This window comes from Gavia stellata, chromosome 3 (genome assembly GCF_030936135.1).
Source record: "Gavia stellata isolate bGavSte3 chromosome 3, bGavSte3.hap2, whole genome shotgun sequence".
Lineage (NCBI taxonomy): Eukaryota > Metazoa > Chordata > Aves > Gaviiformes > Gaviidae > Gavia > Gavia stellata.
The window spans coordinates 40,162,778-40,180,588 of NC_082596.1; the positions used below are offsets into that span (position 1 = coordinate 40,162,778).

The window sequence follows — 17,811 nt, forward strand, 5'->3', positions numbered from 1 at the left end:
GGGGCGGAGGCAGGCCGGCAGCGCTCCGCCGCGGCTCGGTTTCCAATGGGACCAGTGAGGCGGCGGGGCTGAGCGCGGCCGTCGCCTCAGAGCCGGCCGGCGGCGGGATGTCACAGGGGCCGCCGGGCGCGGGGCGCCTCAACGACCTGCCCGACCACTCGCCGCGGGTGCGCAGCGCCGTTGCCGAGCTGCGGCGGCGGGCGGAGGCAGAGCCCGGGCAGCTCTGGCGGCAGCCCCTCGCCGACTCCTTCCTGCTGAGGTTCCTGCGCGCCCGAGACTTCCACCTGGACCTGGCCTGGAGGGTAAGGAGGGCCGGGGGGAGCGGGCGCCGCCGGTGGCCCCCCGCGGGGCCGGGGGCGGCTCCCGCCATCCGCTGAGGGCGAGGAGAGGACAACAGCTTCTCCCTCCGTGCGGAGAACCCCTGCGGCGGCTGCCAGCCGCCGGCCCCGGCCTGGGGGCGTCCCAACCGCCCGCGGGCGGGGCGGGGTCCCGCAGGCCCACGGGGCCCCGCACCCCGCCGCCTGCGGGGGGCCTTGCCTCAGGCCCAGGGGGTGCCGAGGCAGGAGGGCGGCGGGTGGGCTGGGGGCTCGAGAAGCAGGCGGGGGGTTATTGCGGGGGGCGGACGGAGCTGGCGGGCGCAGGTGTCGGGTGGGTGAACTGCGCAGCTTGGGTTGGCCCGGGCCAGGCAGGGAGTTTCAGGATGTAAATAACGGCTTGTCACGCGTGTCTTCAGCGTGGTGCTGTATAAACTTGGGGTATCGTGTCTGGCTTTGTGCAGTCTCGGTGAGGTAACGGAGTAAGTGTGGTACGGTCACATAATGTAGAGGTTACGGTAAGTGTGGTAAGGTCACAACTCTGATCAGGAAACAATATCCTTTAAAGGACACCCTTATCATGCTTATCAGGCTCAAGTGTTACTAGTTTCACTACAGATTTATAATTGCTCTGACATAAAGCTATGAGTAAAAATTTCTTTTCTCTTAGAATTTAGTCATTTACAACACTCCTTTCGGGCTTTGGCAAGTTTTGTTACTTTCCTGGCTGTTTGTATGGCTCTTTGCCATACAGACAGCGCCTGCGTATTTTTAATATCCAAAGGTACACACTGTTATTAATTGCTTCTTTTTTTTACAGAAAGATTGACAACCACTAACCCTTCTGAACAGAAAGTATTTCCACATCTTCCCAGGGCAAAAGCATTTACTCACTTGTGCCACCTGGAAACCGTGTTTTAGTGGGATTTTTGATGTTGATGACTTAGCATTGCCCAGCAGACCTCACCTTTTAGTTTCTGACTTCTCTGCACTGTAGATTTTCCAAGTTTAGTTGCCATAAGAGAAGATTGTTTGCATATGGATATATTGAAAGATCAGGGTAGGTAAACAAGAATGTGAGAAATTAAATTAAGCCCTTAATCACAAATAGCTTTAAAAATAGTATTTTGTGGTTTTTTTCATTTGGCTCAGAAGACTTGCGGCATAGCTTTAAACCTCTCCTCCTCAACAGAAAAACAAGCAAGTCAAGTCAGATTCCTTTGGATATTTATGGATCTTACTTTTCCTTGAAGTTCATGAGATTGTTTATATCAGACATGTGCACTAACAGTTGTAGGACCGTGCCCTTTTTTCTTTTCCAACAAGAGCTGTTTTGTTTTCCTGTATTCCTCGGTTCCGAAAAGTAGGGCTTAATGAAGACAATACGCGCTCCTAAATATGCACTCCTAACTGCATTGCAATTGGCTGTTATTGATAATCCTGTAGACAGGACAGTGGCACTTCGGAATTTGGCTCATACATTTCTGCACTTTCTTGTGATTAATTGTGAGATGTCTTGTAGGTAGGACTAATCTCCAAGAGTGTGGAATCTAAGCTAGGTTTAGAGATGGAGTCTACAAAGTAGCAAATTTCCTATACTCTTCTTGAGAATCAGCCCTCTAGGGCTGGGGACCTGTTTTGGAAAAGTTAAGTCTTTTTAGAATCTTTTCAGAATTTCTGAGTCTCCACAGGCAGCAGTTTCTAAATTTCTTGTTTGGACCCTTCTTTGAACTAAGAGATTCTGATGTTCAAAAACCGCCTGTATTTAATCTTTCCATCTAGAATTTCGGGTCTCCAAATGCTGTAGCTACTTGTACTTAAAATCTTCCACATACCCGCTGACACTGATTTCTGGGTTACTTGTCTTACAGCATGGGAAGAAGAAAAGAAGCACTTTTTTTTTTTTTTTTGAAAGGAATGTGTTTCTCTGCAATTGGTATATTAAAGCCCAAGAGAATTATTGTGCAAAAATCTGTGATGGTCATAAGACGTATATTCATCTAACCCAACTCTGACCTCATGCAGAGGTTATGTTAGTACTTCCTCCTAGACAGAGCTCTCCTGCCATCAGTCCAGATACTCCCTCCCGTCCTGGTTTGATGTTGCCTCTCATTTTGGAGTTTAGGCTGATACACTCCCTTTTCACCCACTGGGCTCCTGTGTACTACTGCATAGTACTTGTAGAGCAGCTAAGGGATAATCAAAGTTTGTGGCTCTGTCAATGCTTATAACCAAAGGTCTTCAAGCTCTTGTCAAGCATCTTTGTTAGTATGGGCTCATACTTAGCCTTAAATATGAATCAAGAGTCTGGCAACTGACCAGACTGTTTATTGATGCATCCCTGGTTAATATTTGACACAGATTTATTTGGTTTCAGTTTATCAACACTTGGAAATGCTTCCGAAAATAATAATTGGGTAGACTGTGGCAAGACATTCCACTTCTGAATCTTTTTTGATGGCTCATTCCAACAGCAATCTTTTACATTTTTCCGCTGGCACTTCCAGACTTGCTTTCAAGTACTGTTCTGTTGATACATGTCATTCTAGAAGAAAATCCACCACTGAAACAGGTAGCTGGAACTGAAGAACTCGAAGAGCTAGAAATGTCTGTATTTTTTAAAACCAATCATTATTCAATTAAGTTCAGTAACAGACTATTCTCAAGTTAGAATTCTTTTTCTGCATTTTGAATCACAGGAAGGATTAAACTTGGCCCAATGCCTTATCTTAGAAAGTGGCTGGAGATATCTGCGTGAACCTGAACCGCTTAAGTACAGGCTCCAGAAGAAGAGGTGACGTTAAGTAGATAGCTTTGGCAGAAGGATTTCAAATGCATTAATGTTATTGGTAAGAAAGTGGTAAGACAGTCTGCATGAAATACTGGCAGACATTTGTCTCTAGGAATGAACAGAAAGTCCTTTGACACAGGCTAACGGTAACTGTCAAACAACACAACAAACCTTCAGTAGGTAAATAAGAAATTTTTTTTGTCCTGTGAGACTTCTAGGCAATACTTACCTAATAAAAATTGATGCTCGGAAAGAACAGTGTTAGATCATTACAGTATATTCTGTGCCTTGTAAAAGGACTGTGGTGGGTTGACCTTGGCTGGATGCCAGGTGCCACCAAGCCAGTCTATCACTCCCCTCCTCAGCAGGACACGGGGGGACAAAATAAGATGAAAAAAAAACCTCATGGGTCAAGATAAAGGCAGTTTAATACAGCAAAAGCAAAGGTCATGTGCGGAAGCAAAGGAAAACAAAAGATTTATTCTCTACTTCCCATCAGCAGGCTATGTCCAGCCGCTTCCCGGGAAGCAGGGCTTCAGTACGCATAGCGGTTGCTCCGGAAAACAAACATCGTAAATAATGAATGCCCCCCCTTCCTGCTTCTTTCTCTTAGCTTTTATTGCTGAGCAGATTTCATATGGTATGGAATATCCCTTTGGTCAGTTTGGGTCAGCTGTCCTGGCTATGTCCCCTCCCAAGATCTGGCCCACCCCCAGCCTACTGGTGAGGGGGGAATGTTGGAGAAACAGCCTTGATGCTGTGTGAGCACTGCTCAGCAGTAGCTAAAACACTGGTGTGTTATCAACACCTTTCTAGCTACCAATACAAAGCACAGCACTATTGGGGCTGCTATGGGGAAAATAAACTCCATCTCAGCCAGACCCAATACATCCCTGTGGGAGATATAGGTAAGGATCAGATGTTAATGCTGCAAAAGATTTTAGTCTGGATATAAATTTGTACCTGAGCTGAGCGTGTTGTTTGCTCATTAATTTGTACAGATACACCTACCTACTACATATGCTGTTAACTGGGAAGCAGGGCCATGGGTCTCCATTAATTGTGCTAAAGCAGTGGGTTTATATATCCCTTTTTAAACGCTATGTGTGTATGTTTGACTTCATTGTTGTGGTCAAAACCACTGTGACCCAGATTCAGTAGTGATATGTGAAATCTGGAGTAGTAGCATCTCCTTTCCTCCATAAATCTTTTTGCCTAGTGCGTTGTATTATGTCCTTGCATTACATCCCACTAATTCTCAGTGACTTGGGGATGCTGTCTTTTTGTCCTTGAAATAGATTATACTCTGGAGAAAAGAATGAAAATCTTTAAATTCAGTAAAAATGCAACATTGAAACCCTATGCCAAGAGGTGTTTTCATAACATACCCTTTAGGCTTTTGTAAGCATTGTTTTTATGGCACGCAAAGCCATCTAAATATCTAGCATCCTTTTAGGCGTTCTGGCTGATAGGAAGGTATATAGCCAGAGTTCGTCTTTGCCCTGCATTTGACTTATGGAGGAATCAAGACTTCCTAGTGTGTTGTACTGCAAGTAAGTTGCTTAGAATAACTATGATATACAAGGATTGTTTTCCATAGTGTCAAACATACTGCTGAGTCTCAGGCATTATCTCTGAGGATCTTCACATCATTCAAATACAAATACCAAGTTTAAATCAGTTACTTGGCTGCTTTTCTTCCATCAGTACAGAAGGATTCCTCAAAAAGGATGGCAAAGCCCCTATTAGGCTCTCTGGCCTGACTGTTGAGGAAACACAAATCAGTCAGCCAGTCTTCCCTTTGTGCTAAGCGAAATGTCTCAACTTACACATGTGCCAGTCTTCTCCCAACTGGCAAAGAGATAATGCGTATGGAATTGGGAAAGTTCTATGTGTCTGTAAAAATATTTTAAATTCTTTGTCTGTGTATACCATATGTTTAAATTCCGTGTGTATCTATATACACATATATAAAAAAAATTATATCTATGTACAAAGGTGTGTGTTTATGTGTGTGTGTGTATATATATATGTTTATATTCTAAAGTTTGAGCTGTCGGTTTCTCCTCCAAAAATTGCCAATAGAAAACATTTTTTTCCTAAACATTGTGTGTGTTGGTTAAACTGACACAGTAGAGGCCTAATTCTGTCTAGTGTCCTTGTTAATATGAATAGTTATTAATCAAGAAAAAAGAATTAATTTACATACACAAATACATTGGTTTCTGTAACAAGCACATTGTTTTCTAGTTCTTTTAATTCTAAGTAAAGTACTAAGTTCACTTTTCTTTGTTTTGGAGCACATGAATCTTGGATTAATCAGTAACTTTATCATCTGTGATGTTCAGAAATCTGGAACTATCCCCAGCAGTCCTCAGGGAAAAAAACTCTTAATGTTTAACTCCAGACACTGGAGTTTTTCATCCAAGTTTCCCCATTTATCAAGTTATCTTGCATCTATTTTCAGCTGCTGGGTGGATGCTAAGTAGGTTTGTAAACACAGATAATTATACATTGAGATGTTTTCCTTGTGTTACATGGGCCATTTTTTATACTAGGTAATGAATGCTCCTGTTTTTCCTGATACTACGTTGCTTCATCTTTTATATCCAGACTGATTGTTATATATAATATTTATGTTTTTCCTTGCTGTCTTTACTAAAATAAAAAGTTTGTATTTTTTAAATATTTCACATGAATTTCTGTGTTTAAACAATGTTAAACTAGAAATTTTCAAAATAAAGTAAAACTGTAAGTACCTACTGCTAGTTTTTGAATTCCATTATATGTTTAAGGATTACTCATCTAAGTAGCTGTGTGTGACTTGAGTATGTCCAGCTGCTAAGAAAGGGATTGTTTACATAAGTAAAAATTTACAGAATATGTCCCAAAACTAGATGTACATGCTGTGGAAGATTATCTAATGCTAACCTTTACTTCAGCTTTAAATCATTTCAGGTAATTAGATTAGGTTTTCAAAATCTGAGAACTCCTCAGCACTTTGTGGCTTTCTGGCCAAGGGAAGTATGTTTGGAGCTTAGCCGTGTTGTGTGTCTAAAAGGTGGACCACTTGCCCACGTCATGGAAGGTGTCAGAAGTATTCCAACCATATATTTAATGGACTTGCCAGTAGGTAAATTATGTTTTCCATCCGGATCTTGAGTGTGTCACAAGCTGCGAACACCATTTCCTTTCTCCCAAGGTCCAGAATATAAATCCTTGTTGTTTCCAACTTGGAAAATGTAAATATTCATGAAACTGAGAAACTGACTGTACTGACAGGATAGGATTATTTAGGGTATTGAATGAATGTATCATTTTTATTCTCATCTTGGTTTTGGCAGGCAGCTCTTCAAAGAGATGTTTAAAATACTTATGTAATTGTTAATTAGGTTCGTTAAGTTGCGGTACAACAGATTTTAGAAGAAAAGGGAGAAATGACAAAGCTACAGATGTTTGCATAGTTGTTTTGAGGGTGTTTTTGTATTTTGCTGCTGTTTAAATGTCTGTATTGGAAAGACCAAGGAAAATAACATAATGTGTTGACAGTGCTGTCTGGTTGGCAGCGGTTGGGATTGCTCAAACAGTGCCCTTTGTAGAGAGTCAAGCACTAACAGAGTGAGATAATCAGAGTACCTCGTCAGGTCTGTCTTTGCAACCATAGTGAATTTCTATTCCACAAATTAACTTCCTTTCCCTACTCCCTTCCCCCCCAACCTTGTTTGTTTGTTTTTAAGTTAGCATAGACTAGAACTGATCTAATGTAGTTAAAAGGCTTCTAGTAAAATTCTCCTAATGGTTAAATGTTTCTTTCTACAGTATGTGGTTTAGGCTGAGGCTTTATCAACTTTGTCATTGCCACATCAAATGGGATTCTAGCATTGCAGATGAACTTTTTCATTTTTGTACCTAGAAATACATATAAATACATATTTATAGGTGCTCTTTCCATGAAGGATATAGATAATTTCTGATCAGTGTATCATCTATTTGTAAGTAAATTCTGCTGACAAACAGTAATGCCTTATAGTTTCCTCATGACAATTCATTTGAGAGAGCTTCAAGATAATTCAAGACCTTCATCTGAGCAGAAAAGCCTTAAGCTGAAGAAAAAGTGTATGTTTTATGTAAAACAATACAAGAAACTTGAAAATAGAGGGAAGGGTAAGAAATAAGACTAATTATATAACACAAGCATGCTATCAGGTACAGGATGGTGAGTTGCAGGTCTCCCTTTAAGAGTCTGTAGGTAAGCATCAGCATAGCTGATGCTGTGATGTTCCAAGGGATTAATTCAGTATCCACTGAGGTTCCTTCTGACCATTCTTTCTATGAAAATGGTGAAAAAAAAATGATACTTACATAGATAAAATAAATTTGCAATTTATTTAAGGTTATGTTTTATTAGTTGGAGCTGACGGTTCCTTTAACTCTAATGTTTCTGTTGTAAAACATGGAGTAATTGAGAAATGAATAAAAATTAATTTCTGTTAGTACCAATTAACAAATAAAAGACTGTTTGTTGATGCTTTCATTGAGGTGAACACATTTAATTTGTGAAACTGTGCTGAGGATCAGATCGGGTTTTGTTGTTTGATGAAATGCAGTAACAATTTGAAAGGCTAGCCTGTGCATACTACCATTAAGATTTAAACCTACGTTTCAGTTTGTTGTGAAACAAGGTACTGAAAAATTCTGATTCTCTTATCTCCTTTGAAGGTCTCAGGTTAGAAGTCTAAACTGTAGCTATTAGGAAATTTTAATACGAAATGTAAATTACTTGCCATAGCTATACTTCTACCCTCCAAACTCAGTGCTAGAGAACTTAGCACGGGTGATACAGCAGAGGCAGAATTTAGTTGATTAATTGAGAGGAAGCTTTTTAGAAGATACTCTTGCATAGCTTCCCACTTACCTGTGCAAAATGGCTAAAATAAATTTTAGTTGCAGGGCATAGCAGTTCATTTTTTCTACTACCACTTAATTAATGTTAAAGGAGAAACAGTAAGTAGACTTGGAAATTAGAACTACTGCATCACAAACTTAATTTTTCATGATCTGTCTCTAAGATGACCTTTCACAGTATCTATCACCTGTAATTCATCTACATAGATGTTACCTCAGAAAGGAATGCCTTTAATTGACTCTTCCTGAGAGTTAGGCCATCTCCTTTCAACACACGGCCCTTCCTGTGCCTTAGACATACTAGTTTATGATGCTGCCTTCCAGCCTTAGGAACCAGGGTGATCATGTCCCCGATAATAGACAGGATCGCTATTTTAGCAAAATAGGTTCTCATTATTTCCACTCTGGGGGAGGGAAATTGTCTAATGGGTAATAGACCCACCACATTGTTATATTCTGCCATTTCAGAGGGGTAGGAGGGGCTTTGAAAATGTGCTTTAGATATGCTGATGATCAAATCTGTTTCAAATGGTAAACTGAAATTATTAATGACTGTGTGTACAAAATGGGCCCATAATTTGCAGGGGTGGGGTGGGATGGTGAAGGGGGAATGTTCCTCTAAGATTTTGCACATCTAAGTTCAACAAACCCTGAATGAATCTGATGCAGTATCAAACAGAATAATCCTAAATGTAACCCAAGTAAGAAACGTGGGTTTTGAATGTATTTTGTGTAGAAACTACTGGCTTTTTCTCCATATTCCAATTTTCTTTTCTGACACAAAATGACAACTGCAGTCTATTAACAAGTTAACAGGATTCTAAATTCATCATAATTTACTCAGTTATTTGATCCAGTATAGCAACCTTCTACTATTAGGAGGGATTTGATTAAAATAAACAATGACTTGATAGCTAATTTAATTAATTAAACCTCTGACTGTGACCACATGTTGAAAAAACATTTTTAACTGTACTTTTCATGTAATACTGGATTGCTATCTGTCATCCACATTTATTTTTTCCAGTTACTGAAGAATTACCAGAAGTGGAGAATTGAATGCCCAGAAATAAGTGCAGATTTACAGCCGTCTTCTGTTCTTGGTCTTTTGCATGCTGGCTATCATGGAGTCCTGAGATCAAGGGATCCACATGGAAGCAAAGTTCTAATATACAGAATTGGTGAGTGACAAAATTGCTTGGACCTGTTTCACACCTGGCTCTGGCACTGATGCTTTTGTTTTGTTTTGTGGGTTGTTTTGTTTTGTTGTGGTTTTGTTGTTGTGTTTCTTTGGTTTGTTTTTTTAATTATCACAATTTGAGCAGCAAAATAGAAATACTTTATGTGTACAACATCAGGCGTTGGTAGATAATACCAGAATGTCTTAACTAGAAAGGTAACATATTTATGTTCCCTGTTAGAAATACCTTTACATTAATATACAGGTGAGTTTACTGAGCTGTAACAGTTACATTATTTTGACTTATATACTGGTATGGCTAAAGCTGTACAATCCTTTATGAAGAACTTATTTTCTTTTTCGTGGAACTCTTGTCTGCACCAAAAAGGGTCGTAAGGTTAAAATCTTAAAACTTGCAAGAATGTGTAGTTATTTGGGTCTGAGTGCCCCAACAATTATTTGTTTCCACGCAAATTTTCAAAGCCATGTGCTAAGACTTTGGTAGTGGTGCACATGCAGCACAGAGGGGAGAGAGAGAACAGAAAAAAAGGTGTGCACTTAGTCACGTATAACATTCAGTTTAGATGTGGGTGAGAAGTTCACTGGGTTTTCGCTGTTTAGATGTAGCCAAAGAGCCCTATTTAACAACACTTTGAAGAGCCTCGATTTGTTTCATGCACTTCCAAAAGACTTTTAAAAAAGATATGATAACACATGATGATTTAACTATATTTATTTGTGCTTGTTTTGGACAGATAAATTATTTTTGCCAGCTTTTAAACAATTGTTATAATTTCATCTGGTCAAGTAGAAAATAATGTGTCTCTTTGCAAAGTTGTGTTCTCTGAAGCTTTAATCTAGGGTTAAGTCTCATCCCATGTATTTCTTTGCTCAGGCCTCGGAAAAACAAGTGGGATTCACTGAATCTTGACAGAATTACTGCACTGAAGAAAAATTATATGAATTGATTGGATTGATGATCTGTAGTTTCTGCTCATGTGACTGTTACTGAATTAAGCTGTTCCTGTCAAAACCTTGTACTGGATGCTATGGCCATAGGTGGAACATACTACATTAGGTGGCATCTACAACTATCTACCATTAGGTGGTACCATCTGCAAAAAGAGTTCAAAAGATGAGTGACAGAGCACGCACACAAAATAACTTCTGTATTGGCAAATCCGTTTATATTGGGACCTTTGGTATTGCTGGTTACTTCTTGTTCCTGAGAAGCACATTAGAAGCAATAACAAGCAAAATTACAGGTGTATGTGGTATCCTTGTGGTAATGCAGCGCAATCTATTTGCTCTTCAGGACAATGGGATCCCAAGTTATTTACGGCATATGATGTGTTTCGTGTAAGTCTCATCACATCTGAACTCATTGTAAAGGAGATTGAGACTCAGCGGAATGGAGTCAAGGCTATCTTTGATCTTCAAGGGTGGCAGTTTGCTCATGCATTTCAAATCAGTCCAGCAGTGGCCAAGAAAATTGCTGCTGTGCTCACAGTAAGTATGACATACTGCTTTATGCTTCTTCATCACTGTAACTCCCAATTTTTCATCTGTTCTAAGCTATGGTATATTTTCCTTCCTTAGACCTTCTTAGAGTCTATGCAGCTTGAAAGAACAAAATCTTAAATCCATTAGAAGTCAGATAGCTCAGGCATAGGTTGTGCTTGATTTGACTTAAAGTATGTTCTTGTATAGCAGTAAAAGTCCTTTAACCTCTGATGTTTTATAAAAACTCCACTGACCTGTTACAACACAAGAATTTCATAAGTGCAGATGAAGCCTGGTTTTCTAAGGATCTGTGTTTGTTATCCCATTTCATCTCCTCTCTTCCATTCTTTTGTGCATTAACTCAACATTCAAAGCTTTTTACCCCTGAGACGCAAGAGAAAATGAGAAATAGCATGTGCTAAAAGTCATTAAAAGCCAGACAGTACTAACTTGTTACCAGTATGGATGATGCTATGTAGCCATCCAGCTGCTACCAACAGAATGTATCATGTTTATGTTCTGCTTGCTTTTTGCCCCCCAACATGAGCATTATTTTGTGAAACTAGCTGCTACCTCACCTATTTTTCACAAAACTTCTAGGGACTTCACTGTCTTTAAGACTTGTTCCTTTCTGTCAAATTCGGTTGAACTTTGCCAATGGATTTGAAAGGCAAAAAAAAAAAGGAATGAAAGGAAAAGAGAAAGGGACAGAGACTTGATAGGCAAGCTATAGTGTAGTCCTATTTTCTTCAGAAGCTAGGTTGAAAATCAGTAATAATAGAACTGTTAGCCTATGATGTGGAAGTGAGCCAGGGAAATAATCTCTTGCTCTGATTTGGTAAGGTTCATATCTGAGGTTCAGTCAAAGCTTAGTCATTGGACTAATATCATCAGAACTTCAGCTGTTCTTCCTTTTTGGTATCTACTGTAAAATTTCAGTGAAACCAGCAGGTATCCCCAACTTTTCACATCTAGAATAAGAACTCTTGATGTTCATGTGATCCTGGGCCAGATCTCATGAAAACCGGATGTGTGAGAGTGTTTCAGTTGATTTCTGAGGTAGTAAACAAGTTGCTATTAATTTTTTAACCTTGAAATAGAGCAGAAAGGAGGTAGAATAGGATTTGCAATTACATCTAAAGGTTTCAATCCATTATCTTGAACCAGGAAATTCTTTGAATGTGATGTTTCCATCTTGACCTATTTCAGATTTTTTTGCATGTTTTTTAAGCTTCTAAATGTTTATTACAGCTGTTGGAAAAAAAGGTAGAAAAAATTTGTGTGTTTCCAGTGTTCTTTTCTAAGAAGAGAATTAAGTTTAACTCATTTTTTTTTTCAGATTCATCACCTTAACTGAGTTCATATCTTTCACCCAGAGATTGTCTTAGTGTTGTTCAATATGCTTATAAGTAAAAATTAAGGAACATTAGTTTCAACCCTGTGTTTTTCTTAAGAAATGTGTCTTGCAAAATGCTATCCTGTATGAAGAAAGAGAAGTTAATAGAAAGGAAATATGTACTAAGGAATGGAAAGCATAGTAACATTAGTAAGTGACATCATCTTGAACAATCTGTTACCCCGGGCAAAACCAAACTGTTCTGTGAAAAACATGGTAGTAGACTTTAAGTATCTGATAACACATAATAACATGCTGTAAACCTATAATCTGATAGTTTTAAGGTCTTTATCATACATTAAAATCTAAAAGGAGTTGCACTTAAGAAATGTGTGGGGCTTGTTTTTTTTTTTCTTTATCCATTCGAAGAGCACATGAAATGGTGTGAGAAGAGCTACTGTACTAGTGGGGAGAACTGTTTCTGAGAAGTACCATTTTTATAAGCAGAAAACCTCTGGTTGCAGAGGTACTGTCAGTTGGGATATGAATGGAAGCTATACTTTCCCCATTGCATAATGCTGTCTTTGAGCACTGCCATATTTTCTTTTAACTTGCAAAGGTCTGGGACTTCTAAATGAACCTTGAATGCAAGTAGAAGTATTTCATATTATAAAGGCTGTATAGCAGATATGATTTTTATTTTCATTATGACAATAGTCTTGTTGTAAAGCTGAACTTCTGGCTTGGGTAAATTCCCAGTAATTTCAAGGCTCTAAATTATATTTATAAAGTCTCTAAATAATATATAGAACTTATTTAACTTAAAGTTAGTAGCTTCAATTGTTTATATTTATATATATTTACGTAGTATCTTTCAGGCTGTGAATTGCCAATGAAAGCGCATGGCTAGATAGCTTTTTGGTAAATTAGCAGCAGAATCTCTGCTGTGAAGAATTGTACCTCTGAGGAAACGCTGAGCACAAGCTCTGTGTACATTACTTATGTGTAATTTGGTGAGGGTTTTCTTGTTTGTTGTTTGGAGTTTTTTTAATAGCCTCTCCTCATCCTGTTCTTTTTTTTTTGTTTTTTTTTTTCCCTTCTAATGGGAGGAACAAGGTGTGATTTTTTTTTTTTTTTTTTTTTTTTTTTTTTTCCCTAAGCATTGTTGGGGCAGTGTAAACTAAGAACCCTCCAAAGTGCAGGTATTAGCAAGGTCAGGAGGAATACTTTAACCTGTGGACCTGATAGTTTTCACAACTTTGTCCTTAACAATAGAATCTTTTCAATGATAGTTTCTTTTTCTTATGCTGTTTTTCGTGTATGTTGACAGGATTCCTTTCCACTAAAAGTTCGAGGTATCCACTTGATTAATGAGCCTTTATTCTTCCACCCAGTCTTCGCTCTAATTAAGCCTTTTCTCACTGAAAAAATAAAGGAACGGGTGAGTGCACACAAATATTTCTTTCTGCCACAAAACCCCTACATGACAATCTGCAGCACTGCCTTTAGGATCTGGTACTCCTGAGCGCTGAAGAGCATAAATCATTTTTGTGTGTTAGTGCCATACAGGCCTCTGGAATCTAACTGTAAAGCATTTGCAGTTATCAATGTGAGAGTTGCAAGTGGTAGCTGTTATCACCACTCTAAAGATAAAAAACACTGTGACACAGAGAGGTTAAATGATTTGCTTGAGGTCACACAGCAATTCTTCTGCAGGACTAGGAAGAAATAGGTCCTGGATCTCCCAACACTGCCTATAAATGGCAGTGAGAAATTGTCACTGAACAGTGATGTTATGCTCCAAGTTGTGCAGAATTAGTAGAAGACAACTTTTTAGTTCTGAAGGAGCTGCAGAGGCATTTATGCATCAAAAATAGGTCAGGCTTAAGTTCAAAATTTCTTTCCTAATAGTTTCTTAGTTGTTTTAAATTGTTTTGCAGTTTTAAATTTGAAAACCCTGTTTGTATTTGGATGCAAAAGCACGCCAAAAATTCTGGAAGAATTCTTTTTTTTGTAGCATAAGAATAATATTGGAGGCTTCAGCTGTCAGAAAAGATAATACTGTGAAGTGTTAATAGCAGGACTAAGGTACAAAATAAGCAGCACTGCCTATTGTTGTTCCCACCCTGAAGCCTTCTTGTTCTCAGAACATGGATCTTGTGCTTTTGCAGTAGCCACTGCACTCCAAGACAGTAGATCCAGATTTTTCTGGTCGCCGTTAGCTGTTATTTGCTGGTCCCCTTTTCCTAGCATGTGCATTTTGTTAGGGGAGAGAGGCAGGATTGTTTCCACCAACCTTGTGCAGTGAGTCCCTCACTCTGAAAAGATGATAAAAAAAGCATGTTCCAGCAGCAGGATGCCGTGGCCCTTCTCTCATATTAATACCATGAAACAAGCCCCTGTCACCTGATCCAGCTCAGAATATCTCAGGCTAGAACTCAGAAAGGGCAGATGGACAGTAAAGGCCTAGAAGAAAACAAACATGGAATGGAGCAGAAGCAGATTGGTTTGTCTGCTGACTTAGAGTTTCAGGTATAATCTGGAAAAAAAAAAAAAAAAAACTCTAAGGGCCAGTTCCCCATACCTTCATAGGAATAATTACTATTCACTCATTATCTTAATTCCTGATGAGGAAGGTTACATAAAAGGCAGCCAACTATCTTTTGGGTGTATATGCTTGTAGTCCTTGTGTAATAATAATTGCAGAAAATTCTTGTCAAGTGTTAATAAGAGGCCTATAAAAGTTTCTGACTGGAAGTAATGAACAAGGCTTCAAAATGTCTACAATAAAGCAAGAAGAGAAGAACCAAAACTACAGTATTACAAGGGTTAAAGTGGAGGATTAGTCCAGGATCTAATTTCAGTTGGAACTGAAACATAAGGACTGAGATACAGATTCTTCTGCATATCCTCCTTGGCATCTGTCTGAACCTACATACATCCTACATAATGTTGTTTATAAATACATGTGGCAGGACCAGATAGTAATGGCCATGAGCCAAACACTGTTCTTTGTTTGGAAATGACTGAAAAGCAAGTACATTGTATCTGTCATGACAAGTCCAAAGCCCAGTCTTCCCATGGTTTAGTTCACTTCAGCTGTACGAATGTAGTGTATATCCTCATTGGTGTCAGTAAACCAGTCTGGAACAAGTGTGTAGTTAGTTTCAGCTCCTGTGTTTGCAGCTGCATAAAATGCAGTTCTGTGGTTGTAGTCCATGCTTCATCAAGCTGCATATACTGAGCAGGACAGAGTTTGAGCACCCATGGGAAACTCACTTACCTGGTGGTACTTTCTTCTTCATTTAAGGAGCTCATTATGAACAAGTACACTTGTTTAGTCAAACTGAGCTGGTGGCTTCAGCTCTTGCACTGAGTTTCTTTGCTGCCTGTTTTCACTCAGTAGTCTAGCATTCATACCCAAGTAAATGCTTTTCATATTTTGTTTTAGGTGTATATGCATGGAAATAACTACATGCAGAGTCTGACAGAACACTTCCCGGTCAACATTCTCCCACAGGAATATGGCGGGGAGGAAGTGTCCATTGAAGAGCTGGCCAAGGAATGGACTGACTTTATAATGGCGTCTGCAGATTATCTTCAGAGTATTTCTCTGGTTGCCTGGGAATAACCTTACTACAGTATTATATCAATTCTTGAAGACTGGAAGTGGAAATAAGTTTAATATGAAATCTTTCATTTAAACTTGAAATTATGGTAGATGAAACCAGTATGTCTTTGCAGGGCACTGAGTATTATATTGACTGCACTTTTATCCTAACTGGAGTCTATCAGTATGTACATCTGAAGAGATTAATGAATTCTACATGTTTGCAATACTGTTTGTAATTGATTAACTTCTATGCCAAAAAACTGAATAGTGCATTGGATATCAGAGATCAATATTGCTCCTGTTATGTCTTTGGTGACAACTCATCCATAATAATGCAGTCCAGAACCTTATACTTAGCTCTTGTATCTTGGCTTGTCAAGATGATAGGACACAAAAAAGAACAGAATGTGAATGAGGTAGACTAGTTTGTTGTGGAAGTATGACTACAGGGCTAATTTACAAGGAGTGAAAAGAGGCTGCTTTTTGGGTTGATTCTCAGGGAAAATGGCTGTTTTGTTAGTTTGTGTCAAATTGAAAATTAGTCAGTAATAGTGAGACATTTGTGTTAATTTTTGTGCTGCTTGTGCAGCTTCCCTTTTTGTGCTAATTAACACAGTAATCATCCAGTTTTATAGAGGAAGATAGGGAAAAGACCGTGTACCTGTTCTTCGAAGGACAGTATGAATCAGGAGGAGGAACTGGTAAAAGAGTCAAAACAACATTGAAAATTCTGATTTTCTTTCTCCAAAGAGATAATGTCTATGGACAAGCTGTAAGTTGCTCAGATTATGATCACCTTTAATTCCTACTGTAGAGCAGTACAGAGGTCAAGAGCTCTTAGCTGTTTGCAGTATCTATTTGTTTTGGAGGCTGAAGTAGGTTATCCTTTGTAGATCTGAACTTTAGAAGGATTTGTTGTGCGGTTTAAAGGGTACTTGTAGGTCGGTTTGGACCTCAGCATAGGAGATGCTGGGTATCTTAATTTTATTTTCAGAAAAGTAATTGGCAACTTGACAGTCTATATCTTCTGTTGGGCACTGGAAGAAATTATTTTTAATTTCCATTGAGCCCTCTTCTTTATTTCTGTAGGGGTAATGGAAAAAAAAAATCTGTCTATACTTACTGAAAACAGATTTTTATTTTTTAAGGGACATGATTGATATGAACACTGCATGTGTAAAAGCTATCGCTCACATTACATGGCAGTATCATCCTGCAATCCCCAGTATGTAATAATCTAAACCATTATTTTAGTTTTCACTTAGCTTTTAATAAAAAGCTCTGTTAGTGCACCAACTTCTAGAGTTCATTTATCCAGTTTTTAACTCTGTTTTGTAATAAGCCAGGGGGTCTTTGCATAAACATTATATATTTAAGCATTCCATATGAATCTTCGTATACATGAATCCATAACGAATACTTTGTTTCTCAGGTAGCTAGAAATGCTGACTTCAGTTACTTTGGAATCTTTAGGATATTGGGATGTTATATTAGTATATGCTTAGGTGAGAGAAATGAGGCTATCCTATTAAATCAGAAATGTCTTATTTTAGATTATCATTAGTACTGCATTATCGCAAAAGCCATTGGAAGCTATTTATTAGCAAGAGGAACATCTGTGAAAGGCCCATAGAATACTTGTTGGTTGTAGTTTCTTCTGCTGTGGTAAGGTCAATGCCAGCTACAAAATTGTTTTTTAAACTTTTTTTTTTTCTTTCCAGTTCCCTCATTTCCTCAAGTGCGTTTTTCATTCTTTTCTTTCAGGAGCTCTCTGATATGGAGCCTAAATTTAAAGAAACATTTTTCAGATACATTTTCCTATATTCATATATTTCATATATCTTTCTTTTTCTCAGATTGAACTATTTTGTGATATAAAAGCTCCTTAAATAAAGGAGTTCAGTGAAGTGCTAATTCTTCTTTATAAGAAAATAAACTAAGTAGTCAGGCATCTGGCAATTCTTCAAGTGTGTAACTCAAGTTCGAAATAATTTATGAACTGGAGAACTGAAGCTATTGTTTTAATTTTATGCTCCTTCAATTTTAATCCTTGAATGTAAACCACATAAAGGAATGAACCGTGTTTCCATGAACAGGAAAATTCAAACTTTTCCTATGAAACCGATCTCTAGTCATTGCTGTTTTATGTAGCAGAGACTTCATTTGATT

The 17,811-nt window shown here is 38.6% G+C and overlaps 1 protein-coding gene across 1 annotated transcript; it reads left to right on the plus strand.

Annotated features, from left to right (window-relative positions):
• The first annotated feature begins 107 nt into the window (after positions 1–107).
• Positions 108–15,767, plus strand: TTPA (alpha tocopherol transfer protein). The gene is made up of 5 exons (XM_059815552.1): positions 108–302; positions 9,038–9,191; positions 10,506–10,699; positions 13,360–13,470; positions 15,481–15,767. The coding sequence occupies exons 1-5, from the start codon at positions 108–110 to the stop codon at positions 15,658–15,660; spliced, it is 834 nt and encodes a 277-aa protein (XP_059671535.1). The 3' UTR covers positions 15,661–15,767.
• Positions 15,768–17,811: the final 2,044 nt, after the last annotated feature.

Excerpts from the sequence above, each read along its gene's own strand:
- TTPA (XM_059815552.1), top strand. The coding sequence starts at position 108 with ATGTCACAGGGGCCGCCGGGCGCGGGGCGCCTCAACGACCTGCCCGAC. Across the intron at positions 10,700-13,359 it reads AAATTGCTGCTGTGCTCACA|GATTCCTTTCCACTAAAAGT; the intron begins GTAAGTATGACA and ends GTATGTTGACAG. Across the intron at positions 13,471-15,480 it reads CTGAAAAAATAAAGGAACGG|GTGTATATGCATGGAAATAA; the intron begins GTGAGTGCACAC and ends ATTTTGTTTTAG.